Source organism: Anolis sagrei, chromosome 1, assembly GCF_037176765.1.
Source record: "Anolis sagrei isolate rAnoSag1 chromosome 1, rAnoSag1.mat, whole genome shotgun sequence".
In the NCBI taxonomy this organism is placed as follows: Eukaryota; Metazoa; Chordata; class Lepidosauria; order Squamata; family Dactyloidae; genus Anolis; species Anolis sagrei.
Genome location: NC_090021.1, coordinates 120,363,066 through 120,387,918, shown reverse-complemented (window position 1 = coordinate 120,387,918; position 24,853 = coordinate 120,363,066). Strand labels below are relative to the sequence as shown.

Genomic DNA, 24,853 nt, shown 5'->3' with positions numbered 1-24,853 from the left:
ATGTAGACTTGTCCACAGCTGCATGGTATACGGTAGACTCCTGCAGAGGTGAGAGGATCCCTCTTGTCCTTTGCTGAACGTAGCATTTGTTGGATTTTCTTGGTGGGTTTGTAGATAGTTTGTATGTTGTGTTTCCTCATCAGCTTCCCTATGCGGTCAGTGGTTCCCTTGATGTATGGCAGGAACACTTTTCCTCTGGGTGGATCTTCATCTTTACTCTCGTGGTTTGTTCTTGGTCTTGCAGCTCTTCTGATGTCTGAGGTGGAGTATCCATTGGCCTGGAGAGCCCAGTTGAGGTGGTTCAGTTCATCTTGGAGGAGGTGGGGTTCGCAGATTCTTTTTGCACGGTCTGCCAAGGCTTTGATGGTGCTTCTTTTTTGACTTGGGTGATGGTTGGAGTTTTTATGTAGATATCTATCTGTGTGTGTGGGTTTTCTGTAGACGGTGTGACCCAATTGTTGATCTGGTTTGCGGATGACTAGGACATCTAGAAAAGGCAGTCTTCCTTCATTTTCTTTTTCCATGGTGAACTGGATGTTTGGGTGGATGCTGTTAAGATGGTCCAGGAACCTGTTGAGTTCTTCATCTCCATGGCTCCAAATGGTGAAGGTGTCATCCACATATCTGAACCATATCGTGGGCTTTTTGGTTGCTGTCTCCAGGGCTTGTTCTTCAAAGTGTTCCATGTAGAAGTTAGCTATGACTGGGCTGAGAGGGCTCCCCATAGCTACTCCATCTTTCTGTTCGTAGAATTCATTGTCCCACTGAAAGTAACTGGTGGTGAGGCAATGGTGAAACAGAGCCGTGATGTCTTCTGACCCATCGTGAGTGCCATTGGATCCCCCACATACGACCTAGCAAAATTTCTTGCTGCACAGTTACAAAGCCATATTGGGCTCACTACACACTACATCAAGGACTCAGCCCACTTCATAGAAAAAATCAGCAATCTCAAGCTAAATACAAACGACAAACTGATCAGCTTCGATGTGGTATCTCTATTTACCATGGTCCCGGTAGCAGACACCATGGCACTCATCAACCAGAGGTTCCCAGAAGACATCACGGCTCTGTTTCACCATGAAACGTCAGGAGAAATGCCTCTAGAACATGGCCATATAGCCCGAAAAAACCCACAAGAACTGAGGTGCTAGATTGTTATCCCTCAAAATGTTATCCATCTTTTTATACTTTTATACTCATTTCTGCAATTAGCCAAATTACATTTGATGAGTTGTTTGGCATTTAGATATCCAATGTTTCCTAGCACCCCAAGGCTGCCATTTTCAGTCACTAGGCAAAGGGACTCCTGCCCCAAATACAGTGCCTTTTTAATGCATGAACCAACCAAGAAGGATTGGACAGTTTCATATAATTGTCAGGCTCTAAATCAGGTCTTACCAAGATTAAAGGCATTCTGGGAAGTTGCTGTGCCGAAGGACCCATGCATTCAACAGCATCTAGCATCCAGGAAAAAGAAATAATTCACTTCTTGCATGCTTGAAAATATACGTGAAGACATTATATTTTCCCTATGACTTGTTTGCAGTGTGAATGATGTATATATTTTTATGAACTCAAACTAGTTACACATAACTTTCTACAACAAAAAACTCAGCCTTTAAACCAAAGAAGCTAATTGTGATTGTGCAAACCCAGTAGATCAATCTAAAAGTCTTCACACATGAAAGCTAAAATTTATGTCCCATAACTTTTTAATCTGAATTCTCATATAGCGCAAACACTGAGGTGGCAAGGATATATCCATAACCATCTTGACTAATATATCCCCCCCCCCCCCCGCAACTTCATTGGCACAAACATCACTTCCCTGCAGGTCTATTCCAGAGTACTGTTGCTGATCTCATTTTCATGGTCTGTACTAATCATGTTCTTTTAACTGCCTGCCCCATTTGGAGCACATCAAATGCTAAATTATATACCCCTGCTGATGTTTTCCACTGTTGCATATTATTATACTATCACCTAGTGGTACAAAAAATTTAAAGTTGCCTCTATAAAATACAATAGCTATATTTTCTTACATACTCATAAACATTTAGAAATGTTCATATAGATATGCTTTAACAAAAAAAAATCACTGTAACTAATCTTACCAGCTCATAACACAAAAACATAAACATAGTTGAATAAAGGATTCTGTATAACTTGCAGACATTGGGTTAAATTAGATATCTGTCCACAAAGGCCAATGTAGGGGTGGGGGCATGTAGAAGCATTTTTATGCCTCTTCTTCTCCCATCAGTCATGCTCTCTCTAGAACCTCATCACATTGATGAGGTCCCACGTTCCAATTCACCAGCCTCCATGACGAATCAGTGGGGCAGCGTGGCAATGCTAGTGTCCTGCCTCACTGGCAGTGACCCTTCCCCATCACAAGTGGAGAAGCATTGCCATGCTGCTTCCCTCCACACTGGCCTCTTTATTCCTAATGGAATATGGGGAGGCTTCTGTGTTGCCATTGCAGCATTGTAGATGCTTGTGCCCCAATTGAGCCATGGAGCTCCACCAGAAGTGAGCCTACGTCATCTGATGAGTAGTGTGGGACTTCATGGCTCAACTGGGGCAGGAGCATCCTACAACACTGAAATTTGCTCGTATGATGATATTGTAAGATGGGAGGGGATTTCCTGATTGCTGTAGACTATGGCACTGGGGGTTGAGAGGCTATGGAAAGGGGCCCTTCTACTTGACCTTCTGCTTCATTCACAGAATGGTGTTCTGACAAAATACAATGCTGAATAAACCACACGATTTATTTAAGAGACCTCTTGAAACATTAGGTCCAATTTATGGCCATATGCAAGGATATAGGAGATAATATAAACACTATCCATTGTTTTCTTTTGCCTTGTCTTATTAAACTAAACTAGTCCATAAATTGGGATGGCGAGAAAACATGGTCCTCCAGATGTACAAAACAAAGTTTTGTTTGTGAATTAACAAAGTAGAGTCCTCAGCAGATGGGAAATCCAAGTAGAAAATCAATTCTAAAACATGCTTCGATTCCTTATATCTAATTTATTTATTTATTTATTTATTTATTTGTTGTGTCAGGGCACCCAGTCAATTATATTACATTTCTAACAGAACAAAGCAAACAAACAATCAAAATACAGAATTTGTGAGTTTGGTAGTTAATTAAATGTCCTTTGACCAGTATCTGGCCACTTGGAGTGCCTCTGGTGTTGCTGCAAGGAGGTCCTCCATTGTGCATGTGGCAGGGCTCAGGTTGCATTGCAGCAGGTGGTCAGTGGTTTGCTCTTCTCCACATTCGCATGTTGGGGATTCCACTTTGTAGCCCCATTTCTGAAGGTTGGCTCTGCATCTCGTGATGCCAGAGCGCAGTCTGTTCAGCGCCTTCCAAGTCACCCAGTCCTCTGTGTGCCCAGGGGGGAGTCTCTCATTTGGTGTCAGCCATTGGTTGAGGTTCTGGGTTTGAGCCTGCCACTTTTGAACTCTCGCTTGCTGAGGTGTTCCAGCGAGTGTCTCTTATATCTAATGTCTGTACTTTACTGTGGTCAACACAACTATATTATATTACATCTGAAGTCATTCCATAACACTGTTACCACAATCCAGGAAACATACTTTACTGAAATGCATTAGTTGCACATACAGGAACTATATGAAGTCTATTCTTGTCCACCCAATGACAGTGAGCAACATGGCACATTGTCCTACTTCTAACACAGTCAAAGGCAACAACATCCACAAGAAAAACTTCCCAGCCTCTCCCTGTGAGACAAAATAGAGAACAATAACAAATAACACAACACATGACATCAGTTAATACAGAAATAGATATTTTTGTATATATCACCCAGCATGGCATATGTGCATGCACACACACATATATACATTCTGGCTCAACATGTGGAAAATCCACATTTATCTTCCATGGATATGGTTGACTGATGCATGTAAGCTAGTGGCCATCACTATATCATGTCACAGTGAATTCCACATGTAATCCAGTAGTAAGCCCACAATTGCTGATGGGAAGTAGCCTTTAAATCCAAGCAATAATTAAAATTATGAAAGGATTTTTATAGCCAGAATCACTGGGTGGCTGTGAGTTTTTTCAGGTGGGAACCAAGTCATACAGCCTGAAAATCTCACAGCAACCCAATAATTAAAATTATTTCTCTTTCTTTTCTTTTCTTTTCTTTTCTTTTCTTTCTTTCTTTCTTTCTTCTGATTATACTTTTTAAAAAATGATGATTTCTCTTGGAAAACAAAAAAAGAAAAAAGGTCTTTGTAATGGGCTCTATAAATTCAAGTGAGATATTAATAGCAGTTAAATTAGGCTAGATTTATAGGGTCATTAAAAGATAATTATCTGTTTGTTACCAGAAGAACAGTTTTAATTATGCAATTAAGATGTAGATTGTTTTCATTATGTATTGGAACATATTGCATTATTCGTTTTCATGGTCATTGTTTGTCATTTCACCAGGTCCAATTCACTTAAAATCTCATTTTAGAAATTCAAAATCTTAAGGACCACATGGATCTCTTGTAGCACATCTCAATGTGGCATGTGTGGGCAACAGTGGTCCTCAAGAAATGCTTTGCCTAGAGTTCCCATTAGCCTTAACCAACATAACCAATTGTGAGGGGCTATGGGCCTCGCAATTTGCACGTCCACTATGGCAATATTCAATCCATTTATTATACAATACAAAGAAATTGGACCAGTTTATTCAGTTTATAAAGCAAATGTGAACTTCTTGCAAATCCTCCCAGAATAGCATGTTACCCTGTTTTGAGGAATGAATATAATCAGCTCTTTAGAGCTCAGGTGATGAGATGTGATAGAAGGTGCCCCAACTCTTATTCATAACATCCATGACTTGCTTAATTTCTACAGGCAAAGTCAAGGCATCTGGAATCCCCTTCCCTTGACCAACTTGATATGACAAAGTCATCAACACTTGAACATCTACTCTTTATGTCCTGAAATATCACATAGATCTTGTAGAAATGAGGACTTGTCCATAAGAAAGCCTAAGTCATTCCCACTGAGGCAAATGATTAAAACATGAGAAAGAAGCCTAGTACACTTCTCAAATAGAAGAAGCAACACATTTGTTTGATAAAGCCATGCCACTGTGGCATACTCACTGAACCCTAGCTGAGTGCCAATATGGCAATGGTGGGCCTGTCATGAAACCTGGTAAACCGTACTATGGCTGCAGATCAAGACCATCGTCTCTCCAAATAGTCCCTAGAACCTAACACTAAAAAGCATTAGTTAGTAGCAATATTTTTATATATCTTGAAATATATATTTTATATATCTTGATAGATTTTTATATATCTTGAAAGCTAAAGATTTTCAATGCCCAATACATTGGGGGGGACGGGACCTAAACCTATGACTGTGGTCTCATCTGCACTGACTACTTAATGCAATTCGAAACCAGTATTGAAGAAAGTGGTTTTGCTGTGCAGATCATTACTTAAGAAATCCTAAAACCAGTTTGCGACCTGGATTAATAACACAAACTATGGAGACTTGATGGACATTAAGGTCTTTTTCATACTTTTCTGGTAGTTTGTTCTTCTGAAGTTTGGAGCTAGCTTTGATTTACATTAAATGTTCCAGTATAGATAGGGCCTAAGGTTTATGCACCCTGGCTTTGCATCAGTAAAAACATGCAGAAAGGCCTCACCAGATGGTCAGCTAGCTCCTGCAAGCTGTGCAGTGACTTTCCTTATTTCCTATAATTTGCCATTTGCAAGATAACAACATTGTTAATTGATAGCCATTTGTATACCTCAACAGGTAAGGTAAGTGGACCATGCACTGAACTTTGCAAAAGCAGAATATGGGACTAAACACACACACACACACACCCCAGGGGCATCTGATACATGTAGAAGTGACCACCCAGTGACAAACCAAATATTTAAAATGTTTTGATATGAACTAGGAGAAAGCAAAAGACCTGCTTGGAATCATCTTTCTCTAAGCCTGATAAACTTTGCCAGATGAACCTCCCTATCAATCTGTTACCTAACTATGGGTTTTATAAGCTTAACTGGTTTTGAATTGCCATAAACATAAATGAGTGATATGGAAAATCTGCAAAGAAATACTAAAGCTTAAAACCATCCCATATATTGACATCTGAAATGTCCTTGTAGACATGTACCATGAAACTAGCATATCCAACCCAATGGACACCTTTAGGAAGTAGCTATCAAGCTCCTTACCCCATCACCCTAAACTCTGGCCCCTATGTTTTGTGCTCTTCACTTTGTTCAGTGGCAATTCCAAAAGGAATAAGATTCAGTATAAATGGAGCACTTATGCTGTAATTTGTACGGGTGATGCAAACAGAATCCCATGACCTAAATTGTCAATACAGAAGAAGCTATTGTAAACTCAATATAAGCTTCCCAACCTGGCCTCCTGCTGTCAGGGCCCAATTAACTCCATTGTGATATGTCTATTTTGCAAGTGCCTGGCTAAGTAATAGTCTGCACACATAACCAGTCTTGCAGCAGATCCCAGCAAAGGGGAGGGTTGGTTACAAATGTATAATAAATTATTCATCATAAAAGGCCACAAGATTCCATAAAATGTATACTGGGTGATAAATAAGGCATGACCACAGCATGGATCCAGGTTTGGGCCATGTCTGATACATTCATTCTTTCCTAGGTTGCCCACTTTATAATAACCAAACCTCTCCCCCACATTTTTCTTCTATTTCCTGTAAAGCAGTTGAATAACACTTGCTGACCAATGCCTAGCTGTTTGGATAGGCAATTTTCTCCCTCCCGGTGCAGGAAACTCAGAAGTTCTCCTCCCGTCCCACAAGGTGATGTTGCTAAGCCCTGTAGATTGTAAGCTGCATTGCCGCACTCACCTGCTCCATGCCATCCTCCCTCGGAGCCCTGAGAAAGAAGTATAGCTTCACTGGGCTGACTGTGGCTTTTGAGGAACAATGTCAATTGTTCCTCAAGTAGTTCCAACAGTCAAGAAGATCCAAAGACGGTGTGTGAATGGATGGCTTTTTCAACTGAGTGCTGAAATGGATACTTCCTAAGGACATTTTGGGTTATAATAAAATATAGTAGAATGCCACTAGAAGACTCACATAAACACATGTTGCGCTCCTATACGGACACCATTCATTTGTGCAAGATAGCACATTCCTGAAGCTTTGGTCCTCTGCCATCTAGAGATTCCAGGTGCATGCACACTGTAGAATTAATGCAATTTGACACCACCTTAATTGTCCTGACTCAGTTCTATGGAATCATAGGAGTTGTTTTACAAGGTCTTCAGCCTTCTTTACCAAAGAGTGTAGGAACCAAACAACAACTCCCATAAGTTTTGAATTGAGTCATGGCAGTTAAAGTGGTGTCAAACCACATTAATTCTACATTGTAGATGCACCCTTAGTTTCACTCATAATCTACTGCAGCAATATAATGCTATTTGGTTTTCATGATAATGCAGATACCTGCTTACATCACATTGCACCTGCTCTGTATTTGCTCTTTTCTAGTATTGCCTTTCAATCTTGCTTGGACTGTCACTATGTATTTACTCTTTGCAAATTCCTTATAAACTGGGCATACAATTTTAAGCTATGTTAGAATGCTTCCACCCATGATTTTAACAATTAGCATTCATTGGAAATAATTTAATTCTGAGTAACAGTAGATAAATTTCAAGGTTAAATTAATTAACAGTCGTTTATTCTAGGTCACATTGACTGATATTTCAAACAACACAAACATGCTATTTACTACAATCTATTCTGTCTTTATTTTTTCCTTAGTCTAAAACCTATACATGTAGCTGGCAAGGAGAAAGCTTATGTTTTACGTTAGACTTTACTTTGGGATTCACCTGCTTTGACAACAAAACAAAGGTAAGGAAAAACAGAAAACAAATCTAGAACATATTATGGATATACATACTGATGCTTTAAGAAAGATAGCACTATTGTTTATAGGGAATTCCATAAATGTAGCTCAAGAACATCTTGCAGCTTACTTAAATTTATATTCTCTGGTAGTGATGGCAGCAAACAGCCTTGGGCCCATCAGCAGGATGCTGACCAATGGAATTGTCTTGGTAAAGGACATTGTATAACTGTGCCTGTCAATTAATAATGATGAACTCATGACAGCTAACTGTGATACATTTTAAAAGTATTTACCCTTTAAAACACTCTTGTCACATCTAATGTAAATGCTGTCATTTCTGGAATTTATCTGATCTTGTTGGATCAGTTTCAACTGCTGTTGTCTGGAAAAGTGGACAAGGTGTCACTTATCTTATCTTTCTGGGGAAGGCCAGCTGACAAGTGACAGCATCCCCTCTTCATTATCACAACAAACACTTTGCAGCAGAAACTCATGCCAAAGATCACTCAAAGGACCCTCTTCTGATAGGAAGGCTCTGTATCCTTTAGTATTGAAATCTATTTTTAATGCTCTTCTCTTGGCAAACCAGTTGGGCAGGTAATGATAAAACAACTCCAAATTTGAACACATTTCTAGATTGTCAACCAGTTTTGAGGTTAGGGGATAGGAATCTGCAGGTTTTAAAAACGTGTATTGTCGATGTGGGAAAACAAATAGAGGAGGCACTATTAGGCCTGGGTAACAACGGAAAAATTTGTTTCTAAAATCGATTTGTATTTGGGGGTTTTTTTTGTTTCGATATTTAAAATAATTACAAAATTTTCCTTTTAAAAAGTTCAATATTTACGAAATTTCGTAAATGGTAAAAATTTAACGAATCGATTTCCGAAACAATAACGAATCGATTCGTTAATGGCGGACGCGACCGCGAAATACGCTAAAAAACCTCCAAAACCTTCTGAAGCTTCCCTCTCCCTCTGTTGTTGACTGTTGGTGTGATATTATAATTTTTTTTTCACTAATTAAACCATAAAACTGGCCCAGACATGCGGAAATAATAACGAAACGACCTCAAAACAATAACGAAACGAATACAATATCGAAATACGAAGCATTTACAAAACGTTTTTGAAAAATCGTTTTTTTAAATAATTGCTCCAGAATGGTTCGTTATTGTTTTGTAATTGAAAAAATTAACGAATTATTAACGAATTACGAATTAACGAAACGAAACCGCCCAGCCCTAGGCACTATACTGTGGATATAATTTGAATTTTTAGTGGGCTTTTTTTACTCGTTAGACCAGGTGGATAAGCATACAGGGAGCAATTTCTAATCCCCAATAACTGTTCCCAAAATCGTTTTTAAAAAGAAAAGAAAATGAAAACAGAGGTGTCTGGTCTTTTGGTCTTCTAAATAATGTTTTCTTTTCTCTCTAGCAACAAGGGTGAGTATTCGAGGTTCAAATTGCATGCATTTCTTTAGCCACATGGTTCCAAACCCTGGATCAATGTGTTCTTTTAAATCCAAATTAAGTAGTTGGGATTTGAAAGCCAATCTCAGACAGTATTGCTCTTGCTTTCATAGGAGGTGGAATTAGTAAACTGCAATCTCAACCTCATGGGCTTAATCTTGCTGCTCCAATAATATCTAACAGGTACATACAGGGATAGCAGTGGTACAATGTGTTGAACTGTTGAATCTGCTGACCTAAAGGTTGGCAGTTCAAAGCTGCAGGTCGGGGTGAGTTCCCACTGTTATCCCTAGCTCCTAACAACCTAGCTGTTTGAAAACAGGCAAATGTGAGTAGATCAGTAGGCACTGCGTCAATGGGAAGGTAATAAAGGCACATATGCAGCCATGCCTGCAACACAACCAGGCGTCTACGGACAACAGGCTCCTTGACTTGGAAATGGAACAAGAGCACCTCCCTATGGCCAGATTTGAGCACCGCCTCCAGAAAGCCGGAGATGAAAGGGAAAACCTTTATCTTTATTTGGTGTATTTGTATGTCATTGTTATTCCACTGTAATAAAGGCATTTAATGTTTGTCTATCTGTGTGTGTTGTAATCTGCTCTGAATCCTCTCAGGGAGATAAAGCAGAATATAAATAAAGTATGATGGTGATTATTATCTTATACAACTACTGGGTGCAGTCATCAAACATTTACACTAAAGTTTCATTGATGTACTGATGATACCCAAATGAAATCAATTTATAACTAATCCAGGAACTTAATATGCTTAATATGAATCAGACAGGAGCCAAAAACTTGAACTTTAATCAGAGTTGTTGATATAAACATGTTGGGAAGGGAGGTTGAAAATGTATAACAGATCAAAACCAAGCATACAAAATGTCCCTCCTGTTGGAACAATGACAAGTTAGGATAGGAAAATCTTTTGGCAGACAGGCTTTGGATAAATTTTCTGGATTAGAACTCAGTTATGGCTACAACGCAGTCTTATCTACCATTGGTAACACCATTCTGTAAATCAAGTAAATCATGCATCCATATGAATTACATGAGTATTGCACTGAATATGTATTGAATGATAAATTGACATGTCAGTTGGTATGCAATTTCCCCAGGGGTGAAAAATATATAATGAGCACAAAACCAACACTTAAAAAAACACCAAATATTTTTTTTAAAAAAACTCATAGAAACATGGCTCCACCTATTAAGTAAGCCTTCCTCAAACAGCTTCAATTAGATTTTAAAACTGCAAACTTGATTTAAGGGAAGAAGGCTTACTGATGTGAAATTAGCCAATACACTTACACTCAGGAAGAGAAGATTATTACATCTACATTACCTTTGTCAATGTTTAATGATAGAACTGAACACTTGATCAATAACATACTGCTATGACTAAATCCATTTATTAGAAAATGCTGTGAAGTGCTGAAGCACAGCAATTTGCTCATATCGATTCTCTAATAGGAAGAACAAAACTTTAAACAAAACTGAAGGAGGAAGTGGAGACTACATTATGGCAGTAAGAAAAAAGGACATTGAGAGAGATACTGTGAAGATCGACCTTCTGTTAGTTTAGATAATAGGATTTTCACCATATCTGTTTGCTGTGAACAATAAGCAGGTCTGCTCAGGCAGAGTTCTCATTCAAACAAAAGTATCTAGTCTCTCTTAATTAACCGAGACTATATCTACACTGCAAAATTATAGCAATTTGACACCACATTAACTTCCATGGCTCAATGCTTTGGAATTCAGAGCTTTGTAGTTTTGTGAAATAATTACCATTCTATGTCAGAAAACTCTGGTACTGTAAACTGTCCTGAGTTGCCTGCGGGCTGAGAGGGGTGGTATATAAATGTAGCAAATAAATAAATAAATACCACAACAAACTACAAACCCCAGGATTCAACAGGTGAAGTGGTTTCAAACTGCTATAATTCTGCAGTGCGGTTGATCTTCATGTATGCTGTCCAGGGGAAATTTTGTTTTCTAATCATCAGTTTTGCTCCTAGACACCAGGATATTTGGGTTATTCTGAATGACCACCTCCATTGCCTTCAGAAGGGGATTAGTACCTAGGTACTATCCAAATGCCACACTTTAGGCTCTCCTACATTTCTTTTTCTGCTAGGCATCCCAGCTGCGGCATATTTTACTCCCATTTTACTTGTGGAAAATACAGTTTCTATCTGGATACAGTGAAAACAATTATAAGCTTAACTATCCCTATGATTCTCTTAGAAAAAAGTGGTTTTTCAATTCACCCTCCTTCATTAAATTCTGTTAATGAACTTTCACACAGAAAATAAGGGTATGCAATATTCCATTAAATAAAGCTGAATAAAGTTGAAGCATTTTTTTTAAAAAAAATGCTTCTTATTTAACTGGCTATATTATTAATATCTTGTGAATATAGTTAAAGGTAAAGGTTTTCCCCTGACATTAAATCCAGTTGTGTCTGGCTCTGGGGGTCAGTGTTCAAGTCTGTTTCTAAGCCAAAGAGCCGGAGTTGTCCATAGACACCTCATAGGTCATGTGGCTGGCATGACTGCATGGAGTGCCATTACCTTCCTGCCGGAGCGGTACCTATTAATCTACTCACATTTCCATGTTTTCGAACTGCTAGGTTGGCAGAAGCTGGGCCTAACAGCGGGAGCTCACACCGCTCCCCTGATTCGAACCTGCAACCTTTCGGTTAGCAAGTTTAGCAGCTCAGTGGTTTAAGCACCGGGGGCTCCAGGTGAATATAGTTACATACACAAAATTCCATGTTTCTGTCATAGTTCCAAAATGATAACCGCACACAGTTTATTTCTATGGCATTTTTTATTATTAGACCCAATTTTCATAAAAACCCATATATGTGGAGTTCCATGCAAAGAGAAATACATGCATAAGAAGGCTTGTGGGAGCCAGCTTCCCTGCTTTTATTTATTTATTTATTTATTTGGGTTCCTCGTGGCCCCTTTTCTGCCTTATAGCCAAATCTATTCCATAGAGTCTTCTGGCCCTTGGAGTAAGCTTTTGAGTAGTTGGAGAACCGTTTAAGTTGAGAAGAGGATGGAAACCTGCTTCTTACAGTTCCCATTTAAGCATATTTATATGGATCCAGCCTATAAATATAGAGCAATTTGAACAAAACTGTTGTATTTTGCATTTCTTTCCAGAATGTCCTCTGGAGATTCAAGTTTTCTCAGCTGAAGGGGTCATCAGATGATGGGAAAACGCGAGTTAAACTGCTTTTCCAGAACACAGAAACAAAACAAATTGAGACAAAGGTGGGTAATGCATATTGGTGTGCTAAATGTAATTGAATTTATATCAAGTATATCTAGGATTTTGATTAACATTTCACAAGTATTCTGCAGTCTTGTATTATCTCTTTTCTGTCTCATATGAGCTGGGTCACAAATAACCACCCCGCTCTGCTCAAAGATTTATTAGACATGTCCTGGGATTGTTATTGAGGTAAGCCAAGCTATGATAAACTGTGATATATAACAATTTCAAACGCTCCTGCCTTGAGTGTACAGCACTTAGTTGAACAGTGAAAGGATTTTGAGTGCTGTGAATAAGTAACAATAGTTTTAAAAGGAAATCCATTATAAATGACAGATAAAGTGTTTATTAATTCAAAACAGCTTTAGATAAAACTCCCTCAAAAGATATCTAAGAGATGTCTACAGAAACTGTGTATGACACACAGCTATCACATATTGCCCTAGAGAAAGAGGATGGGAACATTGCTGTGTCATTAATATGTATATATGTAACATCAAATCCCATATGAACTTGGAATTTAAGCAATTCTGGTTAGAACTTGAATGTGTGGCCACAAATAAATGCCAGATGATTAAGCAATGTTTCAGAGGAAGGAACTGGCCAAACCACCACTGAGTAGTTCTTCTATAATGCCCTTTGAAATGCATAGGGTCAGCATTGAAGGCACATATCTTGACCACTAGGTAGGCAATCCTAGCAATACCAACGATGATGTCATTCAGACTATTGAATCAAGGCAAATATTGCCCATGTGATACACCTAACATTAGGTCCCCTTTCATCCCTGTTCACTAGTAGTAGTAGTAGGAACGTAGCTACGAAAGATGAGAGGGAGGAAAGCATTGAACAATTCTGATAGGAATTCTACCCCCCCCCCCCCCCCCCCCCAGTTAAATTTTGCTTCAGTTCCAGTTTTCTAGCATTGCAGGAAATGAGTTTTAGGAAATGGCTCATGTCTCAAACTCTTTTATTTCCTTCAGTAAACTTGTCTGTCCATTTTCTCTGGAGGCCTAAATAGTTGAAGTTTGAAGTTACTATAATGCTAGAAATTTGCAGTTTAGAGGGAAAATTCATGGCAGGAGTAGAATTTTTATTTAGGGATGAAGTGCTATAGCTATATTCCTGAATAGCAACTAGTAGCTTTTTTGTCAATGGGAAGGCTTTGAATTTTAGTCAGACATTTAAAGGAGCTATCCAAAACAATGAACCCATTTTGGGGATAGGATTGAGAATCTTGAATCACATCGTTAAAGTGTGGACTAAAACCCAGACAACCTCAGCAACATGGAAACCACTCCCTATTAGGGATTTTCATCACTAATTTTTGGGGTTCCAGTAGAAAGTTATGAAAACCCTGAATCACTTCTTCATGGAGCTTTTCAACTATATCTTTCACTTCCAAAAGAAGCAGCTCAGGGAGAACTGAGAAAAATAGCCTTCAAAGAAAATGATCATACCTTTTTTTCATATACCACAGATACACACAGTACAGACTGCAACTCATAAAATTGGGGAAGTAATCAAAAAACACAATCCCAATCTCATACACATTCATAAAAATCCTATATTTTTAAAATTCTGACTTCAATTTTCAAGAGGTAGTTTTTCCTGAGTAATCATTTCATACTTTCTTCCATTTCTTCTTCACTTCCTCCTCCCCCCTTTTCCTCTCCCTCCTCCTTGACACAGGTATTCATCACCTTTACAAAGTAATTTGATATTTCCCTGAGTGTTATAAAATATTTGTCCTTGTCCAAATGCTCATGTACATGCAGAATGTAATATTCTGCCTGAAGAGCGAAATGAAATAAAACGGATTCTCTTGAGGGGCAAAAGAAGACTTGGCTTTCAAGAACAGTTTTGGATTCAGATACATTGCTAGAATATGGGAGAAAGAAAGGTTGATAACCTCAAAATTTATTATTGATGCAGTTTGTAGTACAGCAATGACTGAGTCTGAGATATGGATGAAAGATTTGCAAGTAAGGCAGATAGTGGTGGATAGAAAAGTGTGGCCAACAGTAAGAAACACAAAATGTCATCAAATAATACAACTTTCATTCTGCTTGAGTAGATAAGCCAGTAAATGTCAAGAGTAGCCTAATAGAGAAGTATTTCGGCATTTACTTGGAAGCAAACACCATGTTTAAGTTTATGAGTATTTCTCCAGTTTGATATTTTTTTATATATAGGGAAAAAATATCTCCCTGCTGAGATTCAGTTTTTCATTATTTGTTTTCTAATGAAAAAGCTTCTGATTTTATCATTGTTTGCCTGCATTAAAGAATATTTTGTGTCATGCTGTTGAGACAAAAGAGGGAACCAAAACAAAAACGTGTCTCAAAGCAGCAATGGGAAAAGATACCCCAGTTCTCCTGAAATTCTCTTTTAGAAATCAGTAACAGTTCTTTGCTACAACATTTGTCCGGGGCCCTTTCACAACACAGATGGTGTATCTATCTACACTGTATAATGAATTCAGTTGAACACCACTGTAACTACAATGACTCAATGCTGTGGAATCCCGGGATTTGTAGTTTGGTAAGGCTGAAGACGTTGTAAGACTGCAATTTCCACAATTGCATAATCCTGAGCCAGGGCATTTAAAGTGGTGCCAAACTGCATTAAATCTACAATGTAGGTGCACCCATAGAGCTCTCTGACTCAACTGTAAATTTTATATCTCAACTCCAACTCACTGGACTTCTTGTCTCCCTTGATGTTTTATTATTATCTCAGCTTCAGATGATTTATCCAAATGTACTCAAAGACTGTATTTTCCCCTGGCCTAAATTCGGTTAGTAGTCCCAACTGCAGTAGACATGGGGTCCATTCACACTTCATAATTATAGCACTATCCTTCCACTTTAACTGTCGTCATTCCATCCCATAGAATCCTAGGATTTGCAGCTAGAGGAGAAACATTTATAATTCTCAACCAGTGTCCTTTAGTGTCTCACCGAAATGCAAAACCCAGGATTGCACAGAGCGGTCCCTTGCAATAACTCAATAATGTCATAGGGTGAATAGGACTGCAGTAAATCACCCCCTGAATGATAAGTCAATAGTTATGTGAATGTCATTGATTGAAAAGGCCTTCTCTACTTACTAATGCCAACAGGCTTCTGCTGTCAGTATCAAATGAAATTAATACGGTAGTTCCACGGTGCACTTATGTTTTCTATAAAATATGGTTATTACCCAACCTCAGGAACCAACATTTACTTTAGTAAAGGTAAATGCTATTATTCCAAATGTACTTATTCTTCTTAAAAAATTGCAGGCAGGAAATGAAAGAACTTTGGGAAAACACTGACATTTCAGAAGAGCTTTTAGGAAGGAGGTAGAGAAGATACAGGATTGATTCCCCATTCCAGAATTCACTAAGACATATGAATACATGACTTAGCACTACAAATTTGTGATTGCTTTGTATTACGAAGAAAATTAGGAAGAACTTCCTAATTGTGAGAGCTATTCAGCAGTGAAACTCTCTGCCCCAGAGTGTGGTGGAGGCTCCTCCTTTGAAGGCTTTTAAGCAGAGGCTGGATGGCCACCTGTCAGGGTGCTTTGAATGCAATTTTCCTGCTTCTTCACAGTGGGTTGGACTGGATGCCCCACAAGATCTCTTTCAATTCTATGATTCATGATTCCTATGTATTAACTGCTTTTGGCTGACAGAATGGAGATTGCTCACAGGAGGAGGTCCCTAACTATCCCATAAACCAGGGTTATGAATTTTAAAAACAGTAACAAATACTGTAGGTTACACATTTCTAACTGCCCAAGCCAATTCCAGCCCTAATTTACAGAAAAAAAAGGAAAGTTCTTGTGATTCAAGATATCAAAGACATTTTCAATAGCTTTGTCTTGACTCTATGTGAATAATGCTGAAAACAGAATCTACAAATGGCAATGATTAAAATCCATATTAATGTTACAATTTCTTTTATCCTACTTCAGTTGTCCAAAAACTAAGACACTATTTTTATTACATCAGTGGCATCACTAGGGTTGATTTCTCCCAGCCCCTCTACCACACAGCTGAATAAAATCTCACATTATCTACTGGAATATATGGCAGTGTGGACTCAGATAACCCAGTTCAAAGCAAATATTGTGGGATTTTCTGCCTTGGTATGCTGGGTTATATGGCTGTGGGGAAAGGCCCCAGTGTGGTTGGTCATAGTGTCACCTGCATGGACCTCCTCACAAAAAATTGACAAAATCAGTAACTATAAAAAATGAACAGCAATGATCACAGCATTGTATGATTGTAGTATGTGCAGACAAAAATCACATAATTCAAAGCATATAATTGGATAGTTATGACAGTTCTGATCGGCATAAGACCCTTGAGAAGTTTAAAAAAGTATTACACAGGTGATTTTGGCCAGTTTAGGCAATAACCACTTTCTCTGCACTAAAGCATTTTCCATTCACCATGGTTCCCTGACCCATTTTCAAGAATGTTTAAGGGAGTGCCATAAGGAAGAGGATGGATTGAAGACATCTGCTTCAGACAATACAGTTGTGTGCATCCAAATCTGAATACTGCTGCTAGTTCAAACTAGATTAAATATCAGACAAACTTTCAAGTGTTGTTATTCATCTGCTGATATGCCAAGTATTATGACAACTGTTTTGTTCTCTCAGTGCTTTTAATCTGTACCAAGAAGATGACCCTAAGACTGGCAATATAACTTCAATCATACATTACTTGCAGCATGCTATAGAATTCATTGTTTCTTGACAGGTTTCTAGCAAACTGTGCTTTACTGATTGCATGCTGGCTTTGAGGTGCTTGTGAAACCCTGGCCTCACACTCCTGCTATTATAGAAAATGTTACTGATTTCATGAGTTTGTGCTTAACTTGCTAATATGTTTTTTATTTCACATATGTATATCATTTAAGATCGGTAGTAACTCTCTGATTCATAACTTGGCTTCTCGGATCAATAAAATCACTAGAATTGTGCTCAAATAGTTGGGACTTTTCACAATAAAGAGGATTTCTGTATTTTTGATTGCACAGCTGTAAAATATGGCATGTTTTCAAGGTCAATAATGTGTCGCCCCATACAAAATAAGCTTGTTGATTAGTTTGGTCCAGAATGACTAACCTTGAGTTACAAACAAATTGTATGAGATATTTTGTGCAGGATAATATTTGTGAAATATGGTTGTTTGAAAAACAATTTGCTAGCATATTGATTTGTGTAGAAATCAAGGGCTGTGTACAGCAACCACTTGATGAAATTGCCAGCATGCATAATCGAGATTCTCTTAAAAATGGAAGTTTTTTCCTCCTAATGTGAAAAATATTTATTGCAGCTGAACTGATATCACAGTTCTTGTATGTCTAACAAAATCTAAAGCGTATTTTCATGCTGTGATGTGTTTTTCTGCTTTTTTCAGTATTATCACCAAGGTCAATTTGCATAGGGAGTGATGTTCCATGACAGAAGCAAAGCATAAGATAGGAAGATTAGGGTGACATTAATGAACATCAATAGATGCCTGAGAGGTGGAGCATGTTGGTGTTTTAAAGGAAAACAATCCCCACATATATCATCCCCAATTTAAGTAAATGTTTCCATTTTTCAGAATAAGTACTATAAGGTGCACCATAACTTGCAGAATTCCATAGCTTGCAAAACCACTGTTCAGAGAAATAAGCATTTCAAATTTAGGTCTAATGATTCTGAATACTTTGAGTCCCATCTAAACTGCCATATAATGCAGTTTGAAACTGCATTATATGGGTGGTGAAGACTTGTATAGTGTAGTTCAGTGCAGTTGAACTGCATTGCATGAGTTTTCACTGACCGTGTAATTCAGTTTCAAACTGCATCATATGACAATATAGACTGAGCCTAAGAGCCCCTCCACACTGACCAAAGTGTTCAGGAACAGTAAGCTGGCTTTTTCTTTGTTTTGTTTTGTGATATATATATATATATATATATCACATACATACAACCAATGTGTATGTATGTGTGTGTGATATAGTTATCTAACTGTGTATGGCCCAGTCTTAGCAATTTGGGAATCCATGGAACAAAGGAACTATTCTCTTTTAATCACCATGTTATGAAGAACTGAGATGAAGAAGTCATATATAAAATGAATATAAGCAGTGAGGATGTGAGAAACTTCCCAAAGTTTTTTTAGCGAGCTTATTAAAATTGTTTTTGGCATCTTTTGAAATGTATTAGATATTTTGCCAGAAGACAAAACTCTGCAGTCAGTTTAATCTTTATGTGGGGAAAATACGGTACCAGGATTAAGGTGCTGAAAACTCCCTCAGAAAGATCGCATTTTACAACAGTGGCTTCCCGATACAATTCTCTGATAAACAGCCAGTGGGATTGATAGAGCTCAAGGTGGCTGCTTGATATTCCCACCTCTATAAGTAATTTGTAGCACATCAGACACAAAATAAATCACTGTTGCAAATCTCCCTCACACTAGAAATCATTCACCTGAGAGAGGTGGGAATATGAGGCAGTTGCTTCTTGATCAACAAGGGATGGTCCTTGTGGTTTCTTTCAACTCTATGATTCTATGACCTCCATTGAGCCCAGTGGCTGCTCATCAATAAGTAAGGTTTAGAGAACTTTCACATTAAGGATTAAGTGGAGATCATGAAAATGTCGCAGCTATGAATGCACAACTAGATTATATATTTATAGCTGCCCTGACTAAATTCTAGCCACAGTTTCCTGCATCATGACTCAAGACGTTTCTATAGAAGCTCTCACTCTCTCTCTGAAGAATATTTAAACATCAGTTAGACAAGCAGAAGAAAGAACCAGGTGCATTGAATTAGCAATGTGCTGGAAGGGTGAAGGCAAAATACAAGTTCTTTATTTTCCATGGCAGATTTTGCACTGCCGGCATGGCAGATCTACAAGTGAAAAGCCATTTCTCTTTGCACCTGCTGTCATTGGATGAAGCAAATATTGAAGGATCAAGATATTACAATGTCACATTTGTTACAATAGGCTGAATCCCAGGTTACAAGACTACAAACTATTATTTATGGCCTTTAATGCATTTTGACTTATAATATATGTGAAATCTTATTTTAGTGTGTTTTTTTCTCCTTTTCTTGTTTCAGGAACTAGAATTCCAGGATTTGACAGCAGTTTTAAACTGCATCCACTCCTTTATAGCTGCTAAAGTTGCTTCAGTGGATCCCTTATTTATAGAGGGCCAGAGCATTGCAAGAAAATATACCTACAGCAATTGAGAGAATTGTATGTTCTGATTATAAAAAAATTAAATTATTTTCTTAAAGAAAAAAAGGTTATTTCATGCACAATATTGCAATTCCATGTGATTTTATAAAAGATCTATAGTTGTGTTACAAATAAAAGTTACTAGTTTTCACATTTGAGTCATCATTGTTAAAACTGATGAGTTAAGCATTTATTCAAACTGAATCAGTTTGTGCCAAAATGCCTAAATGAGTATTTTCACGCTATAATAAAACTGTACTATTATTTTAAATCTCGTTGTCCAGCATTACACATTACTAACTTTAATAATAATAATAAAACCAGATAACCAATATTTTTTTCAAAATCTTGAAACTACATTTGTACATTGAGAATACAGTGGAACATAAACTTCTCATGTTGAGTCTTGTTTATCATTAATTTTTATGATTATTCAAACTGATGTGAAACTGAAAAGAAAAGTCTTACTTTCCCAGTAAAACAACCTGCTGCCTTGCTACATCAACATTTACTGATCTGAAAAGTCTGCATTTGACTGTTCATTTGTTTTTTCATGCCAGAGGTGTAAGTTTGATCTTTAAGCAGTGTTATGCATTTTGGGTTGCTCACTCACCTATCTAGGAATAAATCCCATTGAATCCACTTGGAGTTACTTCTAAGCAATTATACATAAACTTGCTCTGGTAATCACTGACATGAAAATCAAATCACATACAGGCAATTGTCTTTCGTTAAATTTTTTACATAAAGTATTTAACAGAGTTGTTTAGGAGGACTGCAAGTCATAACACACAATTGTCAACTTGGATTACCATGTGAGATTCGGTCTAGAGATATAATTGTTCACTCAGTTCTTTTTAGAAGGCAGAAATGAGTAATTTCAGCAGTTTCTTCACATTGTGGGAAAGTCTCCAAAATTACACAATTTTCTATGGCTGTTCACAATTTGTGACTTATTTTGTGCAAATCTGCACGTGCTTGATTTGTGCAAAAATACTCTATTTAATTCTAAGATACACTTTTTCTACATAAGCTTTCTAAAATGGGTGCATGAGAATCGGTGTATCTTATATGTATTGGTGGCTGAAGTATTGATATTAGGGTGCATCTTACAATTTGATTTGTATTTTATAACTATGTCACACTACTTTTGTTCTTGGGTTATGAATATCATTTCCTAATTGATTCTAGCATAAAAACTTGGGAAACATTAATTAAACTCCAAAAACTTTGTGGGACATCCTACAGCATTTTGCTATATTTTTTCAATGAATATCTCAGCAAGTCTCAACCAATTCAACATATTTTGTGGCAGCCACAATAATAAAATTTTTGGAGTACAACAATTACTTTAAAATAAGTACCTCACAACTGGACAGGAATAACTTTCAAACCAGAAAAAGATTTTTTTCAAATTTTGTTACATAGCGTAATTGAAGAAATACAGTAGTATTTTCTGTTCAGGATACAGCATTTTTTGCATGGAAAATATTTCAATGAAGAAATATCAATTCATGCACAGGAAAATGTTTTCTTCACAGAAAAAGGTATACTTAGGTGACTGTTCTGCACAAAATTTGCATGAGATTGTTTTTCACAGAAAACCGGATTTTCCGCATCGATGATACTTTTTCAACACAGAAATAGCAATTCCTGCACAGAAAATGCTGCTTTCTATGCAAAATGTTTGAATTTTAGATGGAACAAATTTCCAGGATAGTTTTTGTTCTGCACACAAAACAATGCTTTTCTGTCCAGAAATTAACATTTCTGGGTCAAAATACTATTTTCCATGCAGAAAATACTATTTCCTATGCCAAACAATCACATGTAAGTTTTGCCCAGAAAAACCATGAACTATGAAGATACCCATCAGTCCAGGATTTTTCTTATCAGAGTTTCTTGAGATTAAAAAATAGGTTTTATTTTACCATTTTTGAATATTTTCTCATTCTTTTCATCCCTAATTTCTGTCCCATGTAAAATGAAATATTGAAGATTGCATTCAAGATATGTGCATTTCAAATCTCATTTACCCCATTTAGGCCCCCCCCCCCAAGCATTTATTCAACAATGAGTTACACTTTAATGCAATGTTACCGAAATCCACACACTGCTGGGCATTACAAGTTGTATTATATTAACTTTAATTCTCTTTATCAGCAATGTTGCCATAGCTCAGAAATATTACTGGATCACTTTCACAGGCAATCTAGCATTTCACTAAGATTTAAAGCCACAATATCAAAATCCTTTTTTTAGATAACTTTGTTAATTATTGTTCTAAGATAAGCAGTTTAATAGAGCCTAAAGATAGGTTTATGAGCCTATTTAGTTACATATAGTGATCTATAGACATTGGCAGAAGAAAACTATAGTCAGGCTGGTCCATTCACCCCAGCAACTCCCATTGTTGTAAAGGCAGAAAGTAGTGTATGCTGCATAAAGCATGATCTTCGTCAGTAAACAACTACATCAGGATCAATGGCAACTGGTGGCTTACATATCAATGGGACAATTAATCCATTCTAAGTTTTAGTCCCAAATGTCAAAGAAGATATTTTGGCAATAGCATGTAGCACTTTGGATATCCCTTTTCAAGTTTAGACTTAAACCTAGAATGTATATAGTGCCCTATTGGCATGGAAAGCACCAGCAACTATTGGCCATATGTTTAAGAAATACTTGCGCCTCAAGCTTATTGTGCCTCCTGCATTCATATCACACATCTGTATCTTTATCAGCATCTGTTTCAAAATACTTTATCAGTAATTTTTAGGAAAACCCTGTAAAAAAGATCCATTTTAATTTCTTTCCCTGTATATTGCAAGTGAGGTGTCACTGGTGACAAGGAGAAGATGCCTACCTGTTCAATGTGACTCAGTAAGTTTGTGGCTGAAAATATACTTGAACCAAGGATGTTCAACATTAGTTTACCTCTCGGCTCTCTAATACACCCTATGCTTCTTTTTTAAAAGGATTTTAAAGAAAACAGTTTAGTGCAAGAATATGGTTTCGACTTGAATAATCCTACTCTTACACAGGATAGCATTCATATCTGGGTGGTTTTCAGATGCATTTGACTACAAATCCTATCATCCCCTTTCACCATGACCATGTACTCCCAGAAGGTGTATTCAGTACCTTCAGTACCATACAGTATTACAAGGTGGGGGGTTGTTGCAACTCTTCAAATCCCAGCATTCCTACCATGCATTACCAATGATGGGTTGCATATTGGGAACTGCAGTCCAACTTCTGGATGACTGCATGATTCCTGCCCCTGAAATAATGCTCTATTTCATCTCTAATTTTGTACAGGTAAAGCTAATTAAGTCAGGATGTGAAGAAATGCAATGATTATGCATAGTTTTATGCTCCCAGTTTCTAATCTGAGAAGTGATGTGCACAAGGGAGCCTGCTTCTATGTACAGATTTTGTGTAGTTAAGCCAAAAGAGTAGGCAATGATACAATAATTAACACTCATTAAGAAACTGCTAACACAGAAGGTAATAAAGAAAGCAAAATTTTACTTATATAAAGTAAGTGTATTGATTATATAATATTCTTAAATGCCATGTTCATTTTATATTTATGCTTTTCACAAACCTAAGTCTATTTTTAAAAGTTAAAATGTTCAAAATATATTGCTTTAACTTTATATTATTGCTTTTATAACATAAAAAAACCCAAATTGATAGCATATGAATTTGGAACTTATGATACTTCCATTATGTGGAAACATAATGGTGATGGGACATATTTAAAAGCAAAGGGGGGGCTAAGGATAGGCCATAGGACAGCAGTTCACAAACTGTGGGAGACAACTCTTGGGTACATGGTAGTTACAGAGAAAGAGGTAAAATATTAAATTGTTATTTCATATCATGAAATCATTTTATGGAAGCAGTTCCTATTGAACTCATTTGTTTAAACTGGGTCTGCCTTGCCACATCACCTCCTCACTTGATGCACATCCCTTTGATGCTCCTCAACCACCAATAAGAGTCCTCATGTAATCCCTTATGGGGACATGATGTCTGCATGTAGGGGCTAAAATTTTAGAATCACTGTCATGGGATATTGAGACTACTATCTTCAAATCACAACCTAGTTCACTGGAAATCACAGTCTCCTAGAGCAGCATCATGGACTGCTGCTTTTGATGCTTGCTGTCTCTGTGTGTGTTTTTTAAAGCTCCCTCTGCTGATTTATGTTCTACTATAATTGTGGTTTAATGTTGTGGCTTTTAAAAAATGCTACTGTATTATTGTAAGCCACCACAAGTTCTTTTTATTTTTTGCAAAAATAAAAAGCAGGAGATATTTCTTAAATAAAAATGAATACGTTACACAGACGGGTGGAGGAGTTGCTTAATCATCGAGATGGATTCTCACTGTGACTCTGAAGAAAAACAACTCAAGCCAACGTTTTCGTCTAGGGTAGCTGAGGACTACAGCATCAACACAAGCAAATTATATCTCTGGAATGCTTCTTCGCTGCTTTGCCTGGATTACATTTCACTGCATGGCACTAGAATTGTAATACCAGGTTGGGCTTTTACTAGGTAAGCACATTAAGTGGGATGAGGCCCTATACTATATTCCCTTCCAATGAATGAGTTGAGGACTACATGTATTTTGTGAACTAAAATAAGACTCTGTCTCCTAGATGCAACAAGTACTTATTCATGGAACCATTCATATTTATTAAATTTGAGATTTTATATATGGAACTATGACGTATGATGGGCAAGAAGGTAATCTAAGGTCCCAGTGAAAATCTCCTCTTCCTCACCTACTATTAACCCTGGGAGATGTGCTCCTATTTTCAACAAAGGAATTGGTGAATTAACCATATCTACATTTTCATAGAACTGTAATGAGCTGGTCATTGAACATAATAAAGTGAACTTGACCTTGAACT

At 37.4% G+C, this 24,853-nt stretch overlaps 2 protein-coding genes across 4 annotated transcripts in view; both read left to right on the top strand.

Moving 5' to 3' along the window:
- The window catches only part of SNTG2 (syntrophin gamma 2), a 263,517-nt gene extending 242,371 nt beyond the window's left edge, over window positions 1-21,146 (top strand). For 2 of the 3 annotated variants that reach the window (XM_060752731.2, XM_060752732.2), the window contains exons 15-17: window positions 7,824-7,916; window positions 12,567-12,677; window positions 19,806-21,144. In XM_060752731.2, the coding sequence (XP_060608714.1) occupies window positions 7,824-7,916; window positions 12,567-12,677; window positions 19,806-19,937 (336 nt within the window). In that variant the 3' untranslated portion in view covers window positions 19,938-21,144. Of the gene's footprint in view, window positions 1-7,823; window positions 7,917-12,566; window positions 12,678-19,805 lie in introns of all 3 variants that reach the window. The other variant, XM_060752734.2, reaches the window with a different exon arrangement.
- Window positions 21,147-24,664: 3,518 nt separating this feature from the next.
- The window catches only part of TPO (thyroid peroxidase), a 93,651-nt gene continuing 93,462 nt past the window's right edge, over window positions 24,665-24,853 (top strand). The window contains exon 1 of the mRNA XM_060772190.2: window positions 24,665-24,686. Coding sequence (XP_060628173.2) covers window positions 24,665-24,686 — 22 coding nt within the window. The remainder of the gene's footprint in view (window positions 24,687-24,853) is intronic.